General features: G+C 45.3%; 1 protein-coding gene across 5 annotated transcripts in view; it reads left to right on the top strand.

The window, feature by feature from the left end:
* SLC43A2 (solute carrier family 43 member 2) overlaps positions 1-20,516 on the top strand; it is a 42,235-nt gene that overhangs the window by 2,423 nt on the left and 19,296 nt on the right. For 3 of the 5 annotated variants that reach the window (XM_081160982.1, XM_081160980.1, XM_081160979.1), the window contains exons 3-5: positions 12,096-12,324; positions 13,446-13,501; positions 14,117-14,193. In XM_081160982.1, coding sequence (XP_081017108.1) covers positions 12,096-12,324; positions 13,446-13,501; positions 14,117-14,193 — 362 coding nt within the window. The remainder of the gene's footprint in view (positions 1-12,095; positions 12,325-13,445; positions 13,502-14,116; positions 14,194-20,516) is intronic. The other 2 variants (XM_081160983.1, XM_081160981.1) reach the window with 1 other exon arrangement.

Here is a 20,516-nt window from a genome sequence, read left to right as displayed (position 1 = left end):
CCTAAGGGTTCTTGGCAGAGCTTTCCCCATGTCAGCAAGAAATCTTGGGAGATGGGAAAGTCACTCAGACCTTGTTCCTCACAGAAGCTTTCTGTTCTGCCCAAGAAATGTTAGATTAATGACTCTGGAAGGAACAGGTTGGAGAGTATTTGGCTCCTCTACTCCCTTCCTCTCTCCTCCCTTTTAGATCATGACCCTTCCTGCTTGCCTCCCTGGGCTCTCTCAGGCTGCACAGAAAGTCTAAAAAATAAAAAAAAAGTCATCACCCCCAGATGAATTTTTTAGCATCTTGTTCACACTGGAGGACTGCTATATTCAATTTTTTTTTTTTTTTTTTTTTACCCTCTTGGTATTGGAAGGTCAGATTCTAGGGTTCTTCCCCAGTTTGTACACTGATTTAATTTATTTTATGGTATTGGCAGCATTGGGGCTGGTCACTTTATTCCTGCCTCAACCTTAGCTACTTCCTTAGTTTAAGTGGGAGGAGTCCCAGAGATTGTGCCAACCCCGTGCTGAGTTAGTATTTAAGCCTTTAAGGCTTGACTGGTCCCTCTTGTAGCCCAAAGTGAAGGTGAAGGTGAAGGTGAAGGGTGTGGGTTGAACATCAACTTCTTATCCCATGCCTTTGCTCCTGCCTCTGATTTTGGTTTCTCTGACTCTCTGGCAAACCCACTGACTCAGCATCCTCAGCAGGCAGGCCTGCTGATTCTATACAGCTTATCTCTCTGGCCTCTATGTTCCTGCTTCTGGGAGTCCAAGTAGCCTGTTGCCTTTCAGAGTCAGGAATCCCTGTGTATCGCCTGACTGGAAGGATTTAAGGTCAAGGTTTCTGCTGAGGTCTAATATTTTCAAACTTGGTGGATGGCTGAATTGCAGAGGAGCAGTTAAGCCATTTATTGAATTTATTGAATTAGACTTGTGAAAAGCAGACCAGCCTACACCTGATTGAGATGCAAATTTGTCAGCTTTTTGTTGCTTTTAGGACTGATGCTTTGGTTTGTCCTCTAAAGAAACTTTGCCTGAACCTGTTGAAAGGTTCTCAGAACTCTTTGTTGGGACTCCAGCCAGAATCTGGCCACAGACACAGTGCTGGGTTCCAGCTTGGTGAGGTGGGAGAAGGAAAGAAAGAGCCCCTTTCTCTGTTGCTACTGAGCTCTTTTTGCCCTGCCTGCTGGACAGTCAGGATTGATGACAGGGGCCGGGGCTGGGCATTTACATTTTGCCTCCCCACCAGTCCCCCTGGTGTGGGCAGGAGACTGACCGGGTCCCAGCCCAGGAGTAATGGGGCTTTTCCAGGACTGTTTCCTTTTGGCCTCTAGATGGCCACTGTAACCACCCACACATGACCTCTTTCTTCACTTTCTCTGTCATCTGGTGGCCCATTTCGGCAGGGGCAACTCAGGAGCTGGTGCTACTTGTGGATGTTTCATCTCCTCTTTCATCTAACCTGTACTTAAACAGTTTTGAGGTGCTATCCTGGAGTGCAGAGCATTCCTGGCCCTCAGGGTATCTGCAGTGTGCCAGCATCAAACGAGTCACCACACACAGTCCTGTATAATTTCAAGTGGCGGTCAGGACTCCAACGGACAGCAGCATATTAGCACTGAGAGTGACAGTGGGGATCTGATTGAACTTGGGTGGGAGGGCCTCTGTGATGTTTAGGTAGAAGTGTGGAATGTGAGGAAGAGTGAGTCTGGAGAGAAGGGGGCAAGAAACCCTGAGGCAGACTGAATGCTGGAGAAGAGGAGAGGAAGGACTGAGGGGCGGGAAGGGGCCTGGGCCTGCAGGGTTGGGGAAGCTGCTTTGGGAGACTGGATTTTATTCTCAAGGCTAGAAGTGAGGGAGGCCGAGGTGGGCGATCAGTTTCACCTCTTAGATTCTTATGAATTGTTGAGGGTTTGCCACATGCTAGGTGGGGTGGGGGCTATGAAGGTGAGAGACATGGCCTCTGCCTGAAGGAGTCACAGTCCAGCCTAGCCATACACACCAAGGCAGACCCAGGTCTGTGTTCTCGATCACTGTAGTGCCTCTACCTGTGGTGTGGGGGGAAGAGCCATACCTATCCTCACGGAAACAAAGCAGGAAGCTGGCCGTCAGGGTTCTGAGAGGGCAGAGGGGCCGCCATCCCAGGGAAGCAGGACCAGGCCTGGTCCCCACAGGGCTGGGCCGAGGCTCCAGATGTGGACAGGAGATATTCCCTATGACTTCGACGCCCTCCTCCCCTTTTTTTTAATTGAATTTTTTTGAGTGACTGGTTAATAAAATTCTATAGGTTTCAGGTGTACAATTCTATAATATATCATCTGTATATTGTATTGTTTGTTCACCATCCCAAGTCAAGTCTCCTTCTATCACCATTTATCCCCCCTTTACCTTCTGCCTCCCTCCACCCCTTTCCCTCTAGTAATCACCATACTGTTGTCTGTGTCTTTGAGTTTTTTTCTTTTTGCTTAATCCCCTTCACCTTTCTCACCCCCTCCAACCCTCTCCCCTCTGAGAGCTGTCAGTGTTTTCTCTGTATCTATGAGTCTGTTTCTATTTTGTTAGTTTATTTTGTTCATTAGATTTCACAAATAAGTGAAATCATATGTATGTGTCTTTCTCTGACTGGCTTATTTCACTTAGCATAATACTCTCCAGGTCCATCCATGGTGTTAAAAAGGGTAAGATTTTTGTCTTTTTTATGGCTGAGTAGTATTTCATTTTGTAAATGTACCACAGCTTTTTTATCCACTCATCTACTGATGGGCACTGCTTCCAAATCTTGGCTATTGTAAATAATGCTGCAGTGAACATAGGGGTGCATATGTTTTTTCAAATTAGTGTCTTAGGTTTTTTCAGATATATTCTCAGAAGTGGAATCACTGGGTCATAAGGCAGTTCCATTTTTTATTTTTTGAGGTAATTCTATACTGCATTCCACAGTGGCTGCTCCAATCTGCATTCCCACCAACAGTGCACGAGGATTCCCTTTTCTCCACATCCTTGACAACACTTGTTGTTTGTTGATTTATAGATGATAGAAATTCTGACAGGTGTGGGGTGATATACAGTGTGGTTTAAATTTACATTTCTCTGATAATTAGTGACGTTGAGCATCTTTTCATGTCTATAGGCCATCTGTATGTTCTCTTTGGAGAAGTATCTGTTCAGGTCCTTTGCCCATTTTTTTTTTTTTTTTAAATATATATCTTTATTGATTTCAGAGAGAGAAAGGGAGAGGGGGAGAAACATCAATGATGAGAGACTGCCTCCTGCACGCCCCCGACTGGGGATCGAGCCCGCAACCTGGGCATGTGCTCTGATCGGGAATCGAACCCGGATCGCCTGGATCCTAGGTCGATGCTCAACCGCTGAGCCACGCCCGGCTGGGCCCATTTTTTAATTGGATTGTTTGTTTTTTTGGTGTTGAGTTGTATAAGTTCTTTATTTTTTTAAAATTGATTTTAGAGAGAGAGGAAAGGAGAGGGGGAGAGAGAGAAACATTGATGTGAGAGAGAAACATCAGTCAGCTGCCTCCCTTGCACACATCCTAACCAGGAATTGAGCCCAAAATCTGGGCATGTGCCCTGACCGGGAATTGAACCAGCAACGTTTTGGTGCATGGGACAACGTTTAACCCACTGAGTCATACTGGGCAGGGCAAGTTGTCTGAGTTCTTTATAAATTTTGGATATTAACCCCTTATCAGATGTATCATTGGCGAATATGTTCTCCCATTCAGCAGGTTGTCTTTTCATTTTGTTTATAGTTTGCTTTGCAGTGCAAAATCTTTTTAGTTTGATATAGTCCCATTTGTTTATTTTTTCTTTTGTTTCTCTTGCCCTAGGAGATATATCAGAAAATATATTGCTACTAGAAATGTCTGAGATTTTACTGCTTATGTTTTCTTCTAGGATTTTTGTGGTTTCAAGTCTTACATTTAAGTCTTGAATCCATTTTGAGTTTACTCTTGTATATGGTGTAAGAAGGTGGTCTAAAGCCCTGGCCGGTGTGGCTCAGTTGTTGGAGTGTCAGCCTGCGCACTGAAGGGTTGCGGGTTTGATTTCTGGTCAAGGGCATGTACCTGGATTGCAGGTTTGATCCCTGGCCCCAGTTCTGGCCTTGCAGGAGGCAACCAATCAATGTATCTCTCTCTCTCCCTCTTTCCCTCCCTCCCTTCCATTCTCTCTAAAAATATTAATGGAAAAAATATCCTCAGGTGACAAGAATTAACAAAAAAAGAAAAAAAAGAAGGTGGTCTAATTCATTTTTTTGCATGTATCCGTTCAATTTTCCCACCATCATTTATTGACTAGACTGTCTTTACCTCATTGTATGGTCTTGCCTCCTTTGTCAAATATTAATTGACCATAAAGGTGTAAGTTTATTTCTGGGCTCTCTATTCTGTGCCATTGATCTATATGTCTGTTTTTATGCCAGTATCTTGCTGTTTTAATTACTATGGCCTTGTAGTATAGTTTGGTATCAGGCAGTGTGATTCCTTCAACTTTGTTCTTCTTTCTCAAGATTGTGTGGCTATTTGGGGTCTTTTGTGGTTTCATAAAAATTTTTGGAATATTCTAGTTCTGTGAAATACGCCATTGGTATCTTGATAGCAGTTGTGTTGAATCTGTAGGTTGCTTTGGGTAGCATGGACATTTTAATGATGTTAATTCTTCCCATCTATAAACACGGTATGTGCTTTCACATATTTGTATCTTCACTTTCTTTCTTCAGTGTCTTATAATTTTCCGAGTACGGGTCTTTTACATCCTTGGTTAAATTTATTCTTAGGCATTTTATTTTATTTTTTTATGCAATTGTAAATGGGATTGTTTTCTTAGTTTCCCTTTCTGATAGTTCATTATTGGTATATACAAATGCAACTGATTTCTGGATATTTATTTTGTATCCTGCTTTTTGGTGGAATCTTTAGGGTTCTCTATATAGAGTATCATGTCATCTGCAAGTAATGACAGTTTTATTTCTTCCTTTTCAATTGGGATGCCTTTTAGTTCTTGCTCGTGTCTGATTTGTGTGGCTAGGACTTCCAGTGCTCTGTTGAATAAGAGTGGTGAAAGCTGATATCCTCATCTTGTTCCTGATCTTAAGGGAAACAGTTTTAGTTTTTGCCCATTGAGTATGATGTAGGCTGTGGGTTTGTCATATATGGCCTTTATTACATTGAGGTATGTTCCTTCTATTCCCACTATGCTGAGAGTTTTTTATCATAAATGAGTGCTGAATTTTATCAAATGCTTTTTCTGAATTTATTGATATGATCATGTGATTTTTATCATTCATTTTGTTTATATGATGTATCACGTTTATTGATTTGCATCCTTGGAATAAATCCCACTTCATCATCGTGTATTATCTTTTTAATATATTACTGGATCCAGTTTGCTAATATTTTTTTGAGGATTTTAGCATCTGTATTCATCAGGGATATTGGCTTATAATTTTCTTTCTTTATAATATCTTTATCTGGTTTTGGAATTAGAATAATACTCGCCTCATAAAAAGAGCTTGGGAGTCTTTCCTCCTCTTGAATTTTTTGGAATAGCTTGAGAAGGATAAATGTTCTTCTTTGAATGTTTGGTAAAATTCACCTGTGAAGCTATCTGGTCCAGAACTTTTGTTTGTTGGGAGTTTTTTGATTACTGCTTCATTTCATTAGTTGTAATCTGTCTGTTCAGGATTTCTGATTCTCCCTGATTCAGTTTTGGAAGATTGTATGTTTCTAGGAATTTATCTATTTCATCCAAATTGTCCAATTTGTTGGCATATAGTTGTTCATAATATTTTCTTACAATCCTTTGCATTTCTTTCTTTTTTTTAAATATATCTTTATTGATTTCAGAGAGAGGAAAGGAGAGGGAGAGAGAGAGATAGAAACATCAATGATGAAAGAGAGATTGATCAAGACTGCAACCCGGGCATGTGCCCTGACAGGGAATCGAACCCCAATCGCCTGGATCCTAGGTCAGCGTTCAACCCCTGAGCCACGCCCAGCCGGGCTACAATCCTTTGCATTTCTGTGGAGTCAGTTGTTACTTCTCCTCTTTCATTTCTGATTTTATTTACTTGGGCCCTCTTTCCTTTTTTCTTGATAAGTCTGGATAAAGGTTTCTCAATCTTACTTATCCTTTCAAAGAATCAGTTCTTGATTTTATTGAAATTTTGTATTATTTTTTATACTCTGTTTGTTTATTTCTGCTCTGATCTTTCTTCTACTCACTTTGGGCTTTGTTTGTTGTTCTTTTTCTAGTACCTTTAAGTACCTTCTAGTACCTCTAGTACCTTTAAGTGTAAAGTTATTTTGTTTATTTGAGATTTTTCCTGAGATAGGCCTGTAATGCTATGGATTTCCCTCCAAGGACTGCTTTTGCTGTGTCCCATAGATCTTGGGTTGTTGTGTTGTCATTTTCATTTGTTTCAAGATATCTTTTGGATTTCTTCCTTGATCTTATTGTTAACCCATTCATTGTTTAGTAACATGTTATTTAGTCTCCATGTCTTTGTGTGTTTTTCTGTTTTTTTCTTATGATTAATTTCTAGTTTCATACCATTATGATCAGAGAAGATGCTTTATATGATTTCAGTCTTCTTAAACTTATTGAGACTTGTTTTGTGTCCTAACATATGGTCTATCCTAGAAAATGTTTCATGTGCACTTAAAAAGAATGTATATTCTGCTTCTTTGGGGTGAAATGCTCTGAAGATATCAATTAAATCCATTTGATCTAGTGTGTCATTTAAGGCTTCTGTTTCCTTGTTGATTTCTTTGTCTGGAAGATCTATCCATTGATGTCAATGGGGTGTTAAAATCTCCTATTATGACTATATTACTGTTGATCTCTCCCATTATTTCTATAAAGATTGGCTTTATATATTTAGATGCTCCTGTGTTGGGTGCATAAATGGTTACATAAGGGTTATATCCTCTTGTTGGAATGTTCCCTTTATTATTATGTAGTGTCCTTCTTTGTTTCTTACTATAGGCTTTGTTTGCTTGTGGGGGGTTTTTAATCCTCACCTGAGGAGTGAGGATATTTTTCCATTGATATTTAGAGACAGTGGAAGGGAGGGGGGAAGGGGAGAGAGAGAGAGAGAAACATTGCTGTGACAGGCTGCCTCCTGCACATGTCTCAACTGGGAGCAGGGATCAAACCTGCAACCCAGGTACCTGCTCTTGACTGGGAATTGAACCCTCAACCCTTTGGTGCACAGGCTGACACTTTAACCATTGAGCCATGCTGGCCAGGGCTATTTTAAAGTCTATTTTGTCAGTTATAAGTATTGCTATCCCAGCTTTCTTTTTTTCATTTCCATTTGCATGAAATATCTTTTTACATCCCTTTACTCTGAGTCTGTGTGTATCTTTAATTCTGAGGTGGGTCTCTTGTAGACAGCATATATATATGGGTCTTGTTTTCTTATCTATTCAGCTACCCTATGTCTTTTGATTGGAGCATTTAAGCCATTTACATTTAAAGTGATTATTGATAGGTACGTATTTATTGCCATTTTACTCTTTTAACTATGTCTCTGTGTGTATTTTTTTCTCTTCTTAAAGAAGACCCTTTAACATTTCTTGTAATATTGGTTTGGTGGTGATGAACTCCTTTAGCTTTTTTCTTGTCTGGGAAGCTCTTTATTTCTCCAATTTTAAATGACAGCCTTGCTGGGAAAGCAGTCTTGGTTGTAGGTCCTTGCTTTTTATCACTTTGAATATTTCATGCCAGTCGCTTATGAGGCCTTCCCTTTTTATGGTCTCCTACACCCAAGGGTTAGTGGTTGATAGCTTTTGAAAACTTGCCCTTTCACTTTTATTGCCGTGAATATGACCGTTTTCACTCCCCTCCCCAGTGTATTTTGGATTAAATAAAAATTATAGCAATGGGTAAAAAAGTCTAAAGGCTGGTGCCCACAGCTTCAGGATGTGTCGCAGAGAGGAGCTGGTGCCCTCAGCCCTCCCCACCAAACCTTCCGTCTTCCTTCCCATTTCATGACCTAATTTTTCTCCCCCACATCCTCTGCTCACCCCGCCTGGCTTCTTGGTATCCTGTTAAGGTCCTGTCCAACTTGGGTTGCCTTTCAGGGACCTCATGGGAGGATCTTGGGAGCAGTCCCATTCTCACTAGGTGACTTTAAGGTCCACCTGGTACTGCCCCAACACTGTGACAGCCTTGTGTTCTCAGGATTTTCTCAGAACTGCCTCTAACCCAGGTAGTATAGCATCAGCACAGCCTGAAGGTTAAAAGCACGATCTTTGGAGTCTCACAGCCTGGATTCAAGTCCAATTTCCCCAAGTATTGGCTATGAGACCTTGGGCAAGCCACTTACCTGTTCTGAAACTCCTGGTATCCTGGTGTGGGATATGGGGTGGGAGGGTGCCAAGTGACACAGGAACAAATAGCATTGAACACAACCTCCAGCACACACAGGCACTTGTGACCACAGCTAAGGGGCTTGGCCCTGGCCTACCCAGCAGGACCCTCTGACTGTGTCCTGCCTCTTGTTTGCTCTGTGTCTGAAGCTGACCTCTCACCTATATCCCCCCTGCTGCACTGGAGATGTTGCTTCCTGTTCCCATAGACAAAGGATTTGAGAGAGACAGGAGATCCTGGGGCAGGGACCATCACCCCAGTGGTCCAGGGGTCCCCCAGGCAGCGGCGCACTCATTCAGCAGCCAGTCAGAAGGCTACTCAGGAATTTAAGTGGCCTCCAGCCCAGTACCCTTTGCTCTCTCAAGCATCATCCAGCCAGCTATTCTGGAGGCTCCCACTCCCTTTATTTTCCCGGGATGGGGGGAGCCCCCTCTTTGACCCAAAGATGTCAGAGGAGCCTGAGTGGGGTCACAGCACCCTCTTTTCTTCCCTTCTTTCTCTGTAAAGATTTTGTGTGTGAGTGTACTGTGAGTGAGACCGAACAGTACAGGCATTGTTCCCTCTTCCCTGTGCCTGGGTTTCCTCCTGAGCAGTCTTACACCTGTTCTCAGCATACTCTGGCCACACCAGTTCCTGTCCTGTCTTCTTGGTTCACCTTCCCCAACTGGGCTGGGTCAGGCCACTCTGACCCCCCACTGCAGAGGCATCTGTTTACTAAACAGGTACAGGTGAGGCACAGAACAGGCTGGGCTGGGGTGAGGACTGAGCTGTAGGCTGGGAGAAGAGGGACACCCCAGGGCCTTGACACTTCCTGGTGCTTATCTGTTTTGTGTTTCTCCTGGCCCACCATGGCCCAGGTGGGAGCAGAGGGAGAGGAGCAGCCTGGGTGTGACTGTGCTTGGGCATCTGCTGGATCTGTGTTTATTCATGTGGGCAGTTTTACTGCCAACAAAGCTTCTGGGCTCACTGATGGTTTAAGTTGCTCTAGAGTGAGGGACACTCTCATATTGCTCCATAGACGAACAAGGGGCCACTCAGGCACTTCCACCCACCCCTGGCTTATCTGATGCTGGACATCACTGCCTGAAGGCAGAAGGGCAGAGGGCCAGCTGACCCCTTTGGCAGGGACTTGTTTAAGAAGAGAAGGCTGGTAGCCCAAAGTAAGGTATTTGTTTCTTTGTGTAGTGGCTCTAGGATAAAAGATGGGAGGGACAGAGACCCTTCCTCTACTCTGACCTGTCTCCTCATGAACCCTCTAGTTATAGGGGTGACTAGATCTCTAAACAATTCAGATGTTTGCACCCCATCTCACTTATAGCAAATTAGGGAGATGCCTTGGGTATGTTGCCTTGGGATTTTATCTTCTCTCTCAGTGAGTGCAATCATGGATTTGAGGGTCTCCTGTAGTTCCTCTCTGGAGAACCTGTGGGTAGGGCACCCTGATGCCTTACTCAGAGACAGTGCTGCCTCGATGCTGATGTCCCATCCAGCTATGGCTCCCTGCTGACAGCAGCAGACCCTGCAGCACTGAGTGCAATGATGGGCTCTAGACCCTGCACGGACACAGTCAGGTTTACAGGCTAGCAATCCTGGACCCTCTCCACCCATCCCCTCTGTCACACCTGTGCTGGTTTGCTCATATTGGCACACCAACCTGAAATGGCTGTTGTTCCACTTCACATCCAGTTCCTGTTGCTGCTGGCAGGGCTGATACCTGAAGCCAGTACCAACCTGTGAAGTAGCTCTGCCTTCCCAGAAGCTGCCCCACAGTGGGCGAGCAGCTCGGCCCTTCCAGCTAAGCAGCATGTATGACAATTCGAGGTGGATCCCAATGAGCTTGGGTAACTCTGTTTGCCTGTTTGGGCTGCCAGTGTGGTGGGGCCTCTTTTGGAAAACTGAGAGAAAGCAGTGGGCTGGGTAGGGTAGGAATCTGGCTTGTTAGGCTTTGTTTCTGTGACTTTAAGAGGTTAACATTGTGGCTCTAATCTCCTTAAATCCCCTCTGTCTTCAACTTGTTTCTGTATGTCCTATTTCCTTCTCTCTTGATCCTTTTGACCACTGTGATCTGAGTCCGTTTGTCTCATTAATTCAGTAAACAACTGCTCCACACCAGGGTCTAAATAAGGTGTTGAGGACACAGGTGACCAGAACACAGTCCCTGCCCCCCAAGTCCCCCGGCCCAGTGGGAGACTAGACACAAATCCACGCTACCACATACACAGTTATGGAACTCTGCTCCAAGTTACTTCATCAGGCTCTGCTGCCAGTTGGTTGCACCATCCTGAGCCTCCAATAATAGTAATTATAATAACTTTCAGCTCTTATTTATTGAGCACTTTCTATGCTTGTGTGAGCTCTAGAATGTTACTGGATTTTCTTATCTTCCCTAAAACTCTAGGCGGTAGATACTAATTGTTAGATTATGCTCATTTTACAAATTAAAAAACTGAGAAAGAGCAAGATTAAGTCACTTCTCCAAGGTCATACAAGTAGGAAGTGGAGGAACCAAAATTGAAAACCAGCACCTCACCCTCAATCAACGTGCCCTTAGGAGGGCTTGTTGGTTAGAGGTTGGCATATGGCATGATTCACCCAAAGTGCATCCTTTCCTGTGACCTTGGGGCAGCCCTGAGAGGCCTGGGCAGGCCTTTGCAACCTCAGCTTTACAGCCCTGGCGCCAGAGGGCTGCAATCTGGAGGCCCGCACTTCTCTGAAGAGAGGTATTTCCTTGTCTCTTCCACTGTTACCTCAAATCTAATCAGAGGCCACTCCTCTTTCTGCAGGATTAGTCAGCATCTCATAACTAGCAGTCCCAGAGAGGAGTGAGTTCTTCAGCTATGTTCCCAACCTGTCCCCCACCCTCCTGCCTTCAGCTGCTGCAGCACTTTTTCCTTCCTATTTTTGTTGTCTTGGTGCTGGGTGGACTTTGGAGAGGGCCATTAAAGGCCAGGATGATAGCACAGGTGTGGCCTCAGGGACAGCAAATGTGGTGACTCTAGTGAGAAAAATAAGAAAAGTATACCTCAAGAAGTGAAAGCAAATAAGTTTGGACTATTTTTAAAATCTTTTCCCAAGGGGTTCTACAACACGGTATATGTGGTGGTTGATTAAATGAAAATATGAGGGGAGGAGGTAGCATATGGACTGCATATTTGAGAAGTCCACTGTCCTTAGCAGTAAAGGGGGTCTTTTCCACACTGACCTAGGAGAACCCCAGGGCATTGCAGTGAAACCAGCAGCTTGTCCTTCCCAGGTGGTCTAGGGTCGGCCTCCTATATACTGGCTGCAATCTGTTTCCATGGACAGAGCTGCTCAGAAGACTCTAGCCAACCTGCGGCCCCACCGTGAAGGCTGGGTCCTGAGGTCTACTATTCCAGGGTACAGGTGACTCTAGAATGAGAATCCCAACCTATGGCTCATGGTTGCTTTAAGGGACACATGAAGCACCTGAAATTATGGGTAAGACTTTGATTACATTTTCTGGGGAACAGGAGCATAGCTTTCTTTATTGGATTCACCAAAGGATCTATGACCTCCACAAAGTCAAGAACCTCTCCATTATCGTTCCAGGGGGCTTGGGCCAGATGGACATCCAAGCCTCCTTTGGTGTAGCCTGAGCCCTCAGGTGGCCCAGAGACAGCCCTGTATTCCCATTGGGGTGACTTTGAATGTGCACCTGCCTCTGATCTTTGGGAATCCCCGCCATGACCCTGTGATCAGGTTTCTCTCCCTCTGCACACACAGTGAATGTCACCAACGGCACAGGGGGAGGCACAGCAGAGCAAGAGGAAGAGGTGAGCTGGATGAATGGTTGGCTTAGCTGCAAGGCCCAGGATGAGATGCTAAACTTGGCCTTCACCGTGGGCTCCTTCCTGCTCAGTGCCATCACCCTGCCCCTGGGCATCGTCATGGACAAGTATGGCCCAAGGAAGCTCAGGCTGCTGGGCAGGTCAGTGTGGGGATGGGAGGTTGGCTGGCGGATCCTCGGCTGAGTTCCTCACTAGGGAATCCTGGTACCTGCTATTAGGTACACTGGGGAGTTCCCTAATTACCCATCTGGTACCTGCTATCAGGTACACTGTGGAGCTTCCTAAATGCCCACCCAGAGTTTCTACCCCATTTGCCACCAAATCAGTAGGTACTATGATCCTGTAATGTGCCAATATTGCATTAAAAAGGCCCAGGGCCTGGGAGGGTCTGGAGTTTCTTGTCATTAAGACTTCCACAGTCTTTTTGACCTTCTACCTCTATCAGGAAAAACAAGGTTTTGAAAATATACTTCTAATATAAGTACATGGAATTATCAATTATATATACATATGCCATTCTTAATTTTTTATGTGCTTTTTGATACATATACAAAAATATAAATTAAACTGGCTGAGATTAAAAGTTGTAAGATAGAAGTCCTAATATTTTCCTTACCACGGGCACCTGCGTGGATCATCATATGCACCCTCTGGGGCATGTGTCTCTGGTATGTAAAGTTCCAGTGTACCAGACTGAAGGTCAGTCCACACAGCAACTGGCCTCTCAGATCTCGGCCTCGACAAGCCAGTCCCACTGGGAATGATCATCTCATAGGACAGTGGTTTGCAATGAGCGAGATCTGTAACCCAGGATGGAATGGGTGGTGGAACATTTTCCATCACTCTTTAGAGGGGTTTCAGGAGCTGGCATTCATCTCACCCATGCCCAGTGGGTTCTGTCCATCCCTGGCTGAGTGAGCATAGGCACCTGGGGCATGGATTGTGTCCTCTCTCTCTTCAGAGCCTTGACTCCCTTCAGTCTGGGGATGGGAGGAGGCAGTGCAGTGTGGTGTTTCTCAGATGTGGCTTCCAGGCTTGAATTCCTGCTTAGGCACTTACTAGTTGGAGACTTTGGAGAAATCAGTTCTTTTTTTTTTCTTTTTTTCTCATCAGTAAAATGGGGTCAATTATACTCCTTAGAATTGATAAATTAAATTAAATATTGTATGTAAAATTTCCAGAAGTATCTAATACATAGTAAATATTCCCAAATAATAACAATAACAATAAGAAATAATGTATTATTTCTGCTTGTTTTTAGTGCCTGCTTTGCTGTCTCCTGCTTGCTGATTGCATATGGAGCAAGTAACCCAAACTGTGAGGACACTTTTCCTCCACCCTTTTATCAGGGACTGGGGAGAGTGCCCAGAGATGCTCACAGGCCCATCTGTTCTAGGACGCTGTGCCAGGGCTGGTGCTCACTGCGCAAGTTAGAGGGGATGCTTTTTAGGCCTTTACCCAGTTGCTCATCTCAAATGGGTGACTGGGTAAAAGAACAATCACCCCAGACTGATGTCTGAGGGCAGATCCCAGGGTGTGCAAAACTCCCATCTACTCACCAAACTAGGCCAGTCTGCCATGGCCTCATTGATCCAACCTGAGAGGCAAGTTCCAAGAACTAGGCGAGCTGCAGGGTTGTGTGCAGAATTGTGAACTTAGAAGCCACCCAGTCCCCAACTCTGTTCAGGTGGAGCTGTTGCTTCAAGGACTTTTAGAACAAATACCAAAATAGGACTTGAGTTTCACCATCTATTGATTTGGGGGTACTTTTGTTTGTTTGTTTCAGTGAAGCAGCTTCTTTAGGCCTCTCTTTTGCTGCTCAAGTTAGTGGAGAACAGAGGATGGGGAGGCACCTTTAGTAAGTTCCCAAGCCCCGGCCTCCCTGAAGCTCAGCTGTGGTCCCCTGATTATGTGCCTTCTGTTTTCTTACAGCTCTCTCTGTGCTCATCTTCATCTCCCTGTCTCTCAATGGCTTTGGTGGGATGTGCATGACTTTCACCTCATTAACAGTAAGTATCAGTTTCTTTAAGATCTCAATTCAGTCATCTCCCTGTGAATTTGAGGCAGCTTTTATTGGCTTCAATTTCTTTGCCTTTCATTCGCCTGCATATGCCTGGACATCCTAAGCACAAGAGAGCTGCTGATGGTGAAGTGGCCAGACAGCAAAGCCATCTGCGGCCTCCCCAGTTGGGGAGGTCCTGCAGGCACAGCAGAGCACGGCTCTCAGAGTGGGCCCATCCCCTCCCTGCTGACCTTGGCTTAGGCCCTGAGGAAGCCAGCTTACTAGCCATGTGTCCAGGGAAGACAGGAGCAGGGAGAAAAAAGCTACCACCCTCTTCCTTTTCTCTTATTTTTCATGACAGCTCTGGCTAACAGTACAACCTAAAAACAAACCTCCCTCGGAATCTCCCCGCCCCAAACCATTGCCTTTGTCCAGAACTGAGTGAGAAATTCAGGGGAGCACACAGGCTGCCTCTCTTCTTGGTTTTTGGAATGCCAGGACACAGAGCTCCTCTAGGGAAGGAGGTGTTTTCTCAGGATGCTGAGCACCCCCTTATTGGTAGCACCAGAACGCCATGGAATGTGCTCCTTGTTGAGGTGAGAGAGACTGCAAGAAGGTTCAGGTTAAGGAAAAAAAGTCAAAGAAAGCTAAAAGTATCTTTCCTGGGAGGAAGAAGGAAGCTGTCTGCAGGCTTGCCCAGTCGGGCAAGGGTGCCTTTCAGAGCTAGCCACTGGGAAAGAAGTGAGAATAATAGGCTTTTCAAAGAGATTTCTGTCCAACAGGAAAGTCTGGCCTGCCTCAGTTTCCCCATGAAAAGTTTTTATGACACAATACCTACCATCACTATTTGCAGGATGCTCTGGTTTCTGATTGCTCTTTCCACTAAGGCGTCAGGAGTCAAGCTGTTGAGGGCCTTTGTTTAGCTTTGTGGGCGCCCCGGGGACTGCTGGTCTTCTTGTAAGGAGCTTGAAGAGGTGCTGGCATCTCTGTGACCCCTTGCCTGCAGGCTGCGAGCCAGAGGCCAGACCAGGCCCAGTGTCTTTTCTGGCCTTCCTATGCTTTGCCTTGTTAACTTTACCCTGGTGGGAAGGGTCAACTGTCTGGGTCTGGGTCCTTGGAAATGGAATGTTCAGTGGCGCCTCTGTTAGGTGAGAAAGGCCATGGCACAGGGCCATGTATTATGTGGTATGCTCAGGGAGTGGGTAACACACACAGATCTGGGCACTCTGGTTGCCTTGCTCCAGTGTAGTGAGAGATATTGGGTTTGTAGTCTTTTGTGTATTTTTATTTTGACTTTTTTAACCAGGTAGATTAAAGAAAAGAAATATATTCCCTCCCCCTCTGAAGTACCCAGAGGTAAATAAATGTTGAAACTGTAGGAAATCTGTTAGAACTGCCAACAGTACACAAATTCTACTAAGTTGTGTAAACTGTAACAGGAGTCATGGTTCTGTTTGTTCTTTGACAGCATGAAAATGACCAACTCTTTCATCAAAATGAAAATTAAAAACCTAGCATTACTCTGTTATTTTAGTCACTCTATGCCTGTCATGGCAGTTCTGAATTTTGGGATAAGAGAAAGAGATGGCCCTTGAGCTTGAGGAGTTTATGCTCTGAGATGCAGAAAGATGCTTTATTGTGATAAAGCATAAGACAAATAGATAAAAACCACCATACCCTGACTCCTCTCTAAGAAAGTCTTTAAAATGAACTTGTTGTTGTCTAAGAAACATTTAGGGGAGACTATTAAGCCCATAAGGACCTGTTTTCTTTTTTTAATTATGAAAGAAAATTGTTTTTATTTTAAAAAGTTAATATTTTAGAAGTATAAAGTATAGCCTGGCTGGGTGTGGCTCAGCGGTTGAGTGTCAACCTAGGATCCAGGCAATTGGGGTTCGATTCCCGGTCAGGGCACATGCCCGGGTTGCAGGCTCCATCCCCAGTTGGGGGCGTGCAGGAGGCAGCCGATCAATGACTCTCTCATCATTGATGTTTCTATCTCTCTCTCTCCCTCTCCTTTCCTCTCTCTGAAATCAATAAAGATATATTAAAAAAAAAAGTATAAAGTATAGACTGTAAAATTTTGTAAGCCCACCTTTATCAGTTTAGAATGTATCTCTTCAGTATTTAAAAACAATCTGGCCCGGCCGGGCGTAGCTTAGTGGTTGAGCGTCGACCTAGGATCCAGGCAATCGGGGTTCGATTCCTGGTCAGGGCACATGCCCTGGTTGTGGGCTCGATCAATGACTCTCTCATCATTGATGTTTCTGTCTCCCTCTCTCCGTCTCCTTTCCTCTCTGAAATCAATAAAGATATATTTTTTTTTAAATTAAAAAAATCTGCAATAGCCCTGGCTGGTTTGGCTCAGTGGTTAGAGCGTCGGCCCTCAGACTGAAGGGTTCCGTGTTCAGTTCAGGCCAAGGGCACATCCCTCGATTGTAGGCTTGGCCCCAATTGGGGTGTGTGCAGGAGGCAACTAATCTATGCGTCTCTCTCACATTGATGTCTCTCTCTCTCTCTCTCTCTTATACTCTCACTGAAAAGCAATGGAAAAAAATATATCCTCAGGTGAGGATTAAATAAATAAATAAATAAATAAAATCCTATAATCTGCATATACCAATGTTGGGGTTTTTTTTAAAGAAATACTGTTACTACTTGCCTTTTTCACTTAACAATTTATCTGTTATATCTTTTCCTGCCAGTGCTTAGAAATCTACCTTATTTTAAGCTCTAGAGATCTACCTCATTATTAAAGAGTTCCATGTAGTTCTATAATACAGATATACTATAATTTATTTAACCAGCTTCCTACTAATGGACACTTGGGTTAGTTTCCAATTTTTCTGATTTATGATGCTGCTGAAGTCAACATTCCTGTACATATATTTCTATAAAATAAATTCCTGGAAGTGGGACTGCTGGGCCCCAGGCTCAGCATGTTTTAAATGTTAATGTATACTGTCAAATGGTCTTTCCAAAAGGTTATACTGTACTGATGCCATCCTACCAACATGTATGAGAGTGCTCTTTTCTCCACACCCCTTCCAGTACCCAGTCATCAATCTTTTAAACATTAGCGAATCTGATCTGATGAAAAATGATATACCATGATTTTTTAAAATTTTTCTTTGTTAGTGAAACAGAGTATCTTTTCACCCCTATTTTGTCATCATTTGTATTCTGTGAATTGCTTCTTTATGTCATTTGTCTATTTTTCTACAGGGTCATCTTTCATGTACAAAGAAATTAGCTCTCTTCCTGAGTGCGAGGGATCTTACCCTGGGGTTTTTAGGCTTCTCTGTGGTTTGTGAATAAGCCTTAGAAGGGCTGTGCACACCCTTGAGATTATATGCAAACAGATTGTGTGTGTGCTCTACAGATGCATTTTTCTGAGGGAGGGCCCATTGCTCTCAACAACCTCTAATAGGTCTGTGTGGAGGCCAGAAGCTCTGCATCAGGAGCGTTCCTATTAGTGCCTCACACTTCCAGTGGGAGGTGAAAAGCTACACAGGCCAGATAGTGACCAGGCAAGAAAACGATCTGATCGGCACTTAGTGTTTGATTAGCAGGGATTTATTTAAGGGAGGCTGGTGGCTTGTCCTCTAAGGTCCCCATTCTTGGGTCTAGAGTAGAGGTCAGCAAACTGCTATCCCCCAGGCCTTGTAAGCAAAGTTGTATTGGTACATAGCCATGCCCACTTATTTCTTTTTTGCTGTGGCTGCAGAATGAAGTTGTGGAGAGACCATGTGGCCTACAAAACCTAAAATATTTACTGTCTGGCCTTTTACAGAAGAATTTTGACAACCTTTGATCTAGAGGCGCCAAGAAGCTGCTCAATCACTATCCTCTGTGGGAAGGCACCCCTCTCACCCCACATCCCGCTGATTCCCCCCCTTCTAGTTACACAGGCCAACTTCCTAAGCACCTTTCCCTAAGCGTTGTTTTTTTTCAATCTTCACCTGAGGATTTTTCCATTGATTTTTCAGAGAGAGTGGAAGGGAGAGAGAGAAAGAAACATCGATGTGAGAGAGACACATTGATCGGTTGCCCCCCACAAGTGCCCCAACTGGGGTCAGGGATTGAGCCTGCAACCAAAGTATGTGCCCTTGGCTGGAATCGAACCCAGAACTCTTGGTCCACAGGCCGACTCTCTAACCACTGAGCCAAACTGTTCAGGGCCCTAAGTGCTTTTTAAGTTGTCTCTTTCTTCCTCTGCCGCTGCTCCTGACCTAAGGCTTCTCCGTGGGCATCTCCTGTCTCCTAGGCCTCAGATGAGGGCTCCCACAGGTGCTTCAGAACAGATCCTGAGAGGGGATTGAGAAGCAGGTCAGTGAGGACAGGGCTGGAGCTCTTGGGCAATGTTCTGGGGCTGGCCGCAGCTTCTGCTGAGCAGAGCCGAATCTCATTCTGATACAGCCCAGCCCTTTAAAAAGCAGAACTGTCAGGAACAGCTCCCAGAGATGGTGAGCTAGCAGCACAATGGCACTTTCTGTTTGTGTCTCCCACCCATGTTCTAATTTGAGGGGACAAAGAAGTCTTCAGGGTCTCCTTTAGGAGCATCTGAATCAAATCTCCTACAACTGCTTTGGGGCCGTGGATAATTGCTCCATGATAACCCGGGGAATTGGGAGGAATGTATTGTCATGGAAACCTTAATTTGGGACTTTCTGAGTCTCAAGGGGTTTTGTGTTGCATGGGTTGTGGTATAAATAAAGATGTACAGGCACTGTAAGCTGTTACCTTAGTTGGTGGAGAGGGGTCCTCAAATTGGCAAAATGCCTTTCCCCTCAGGCAAGGACGAGGTGGCAGATATGCCTTCGTCACAGAGCCCAAGATATCTATTGATGGGTGATCCTTTCCTCTAGAGAGGAAGCTCAAAGGAGCAAGGGGAATCCCATATAGGTGGGCTACCTGATGGCCAGAACTGATGCTCCCAGGTCCCTGCAGCAGAGGGTGATATCCTTAGAGGAGGGTGCCAGGTCATTCCACGGGTGCAGAGCACTCCCCAAGTGCTGAGCCTCAGCCTCCCCTCCTGACACTTGGATAGCACACTTTGGTCTGTTTGCTCAGTGCCTTGCATTTACACAACCCTTTAACTCGCTTCATCGGCCAGAGCGCAAATACCAGCTGGCGGCTGAGGCGGCGTCTTTGGGTCGCCACCCCACAATCCAGGGCCTGGGTTGCTTAGAGATGAGAGCAGATGCAGCCAACATTGTGGACATGTCTTTTCCACTTCATTACTCTGACCCCTGTCAATGTGAACAGGACGGCGAGTTCTGAACTGAAACACTCACAGAAAAGTGATTACAAAACGTAGTCAGGCTCCTTGATGAACAGTGTCTCTGTGGGCTTTTCCTATTTGGTTCATTGAAGTCTGACTTTGAACTTGAGGAAGAAATGATCCCCTGGCAGTGGGGATCTGAGTTTGAAGGAAGCAGAATAAATATCCCTCTGCCAAAACCTGAGAGAAGAGGAGGGAAGGACTCTGATGCAGCACTTAGGCGGATGTCCTGGTGAAGGGTGAGGGGTTAACATTCCTGCTCAGCTGATCTGTTCCTACAGCCACCCAGGCAGCTCTGTCAGCTCTCCAGAAGCCCAGGTGCAGGTGAGCAGGACTCTCCCAGAGCGTGGAGCCTGCTCTCCCTCTAGGTTTCTGTTCTGTGCCTTGCGAACCCAAAGCAGTCAGCTGATTGCCATTGGCCTGGGAAAAATTCACCCACCAGAGGGTTCTGCATTGTGAAATTGCTTCACCATGTGACAAGTTCTGGGGCGGACAGAAGTGTAGTGGGGGCCCTGGCAGGGCTCAACCTGGCTGGGAAGGTAGTTGAGGTGGCTGGGGGAGTGGACTCGCTCCTCCCACCCCTTCAGCAGTGAAGCGGAAAGGTGACCACAAGGACCTGCTCCTGGCATTAAGTGCCTGGAGCTGCCAGGTTGTTTGGGGTTAGGAAATAGCCTGGCTTTGCTGAGTCCGCTTGTCTAGACTGGTACCTGGATCCTGGCCTGTACAGGTTGTGCAGAGCTCTGGGTGTGTACACCAGCCATTTGAGGACAAGGCTCACTTCTGGAAGGGGCCTGAGGGTCAGGATGCCAGCTGCACATGGCATCTCCCCAAGGGCCAGGGTGTGCCCCCAGCTGGTGGGCTTGGGAAACCACAAATTTGGAAAGTCAGTGTCAGGTGGTTACACAGTGGCCCTTCTGTCCCTGCCTGCCAGCAACCCCAAGGGCTGTCTTGGGGGCCCCTGAGTAGAGAGACATCTTAGAGGGTCTTCTAGGGACAGTAGCCCATCCTCACCACCCTGGAGCCTAGACCTCTGGGTACTCTCGTCT

Source organism: Miniopterus schreibersii (assembly GCF_964146895.1).
Source record: "Miniopterus schreibersii genome assembly, chromosome: 16".
Taxonomy (NCBI): domain Eukaryota; kingdom Metazoa; phylum Chordata; class Mammalia; order Chiroptera; family Miniopteridae; genus Miniopterus; species Miniopterus schreibersii.
Note: the sequence above shows the minus strand (reverse complement) of the source record. Positions and strands in the feature narration are given on the sequence as shown.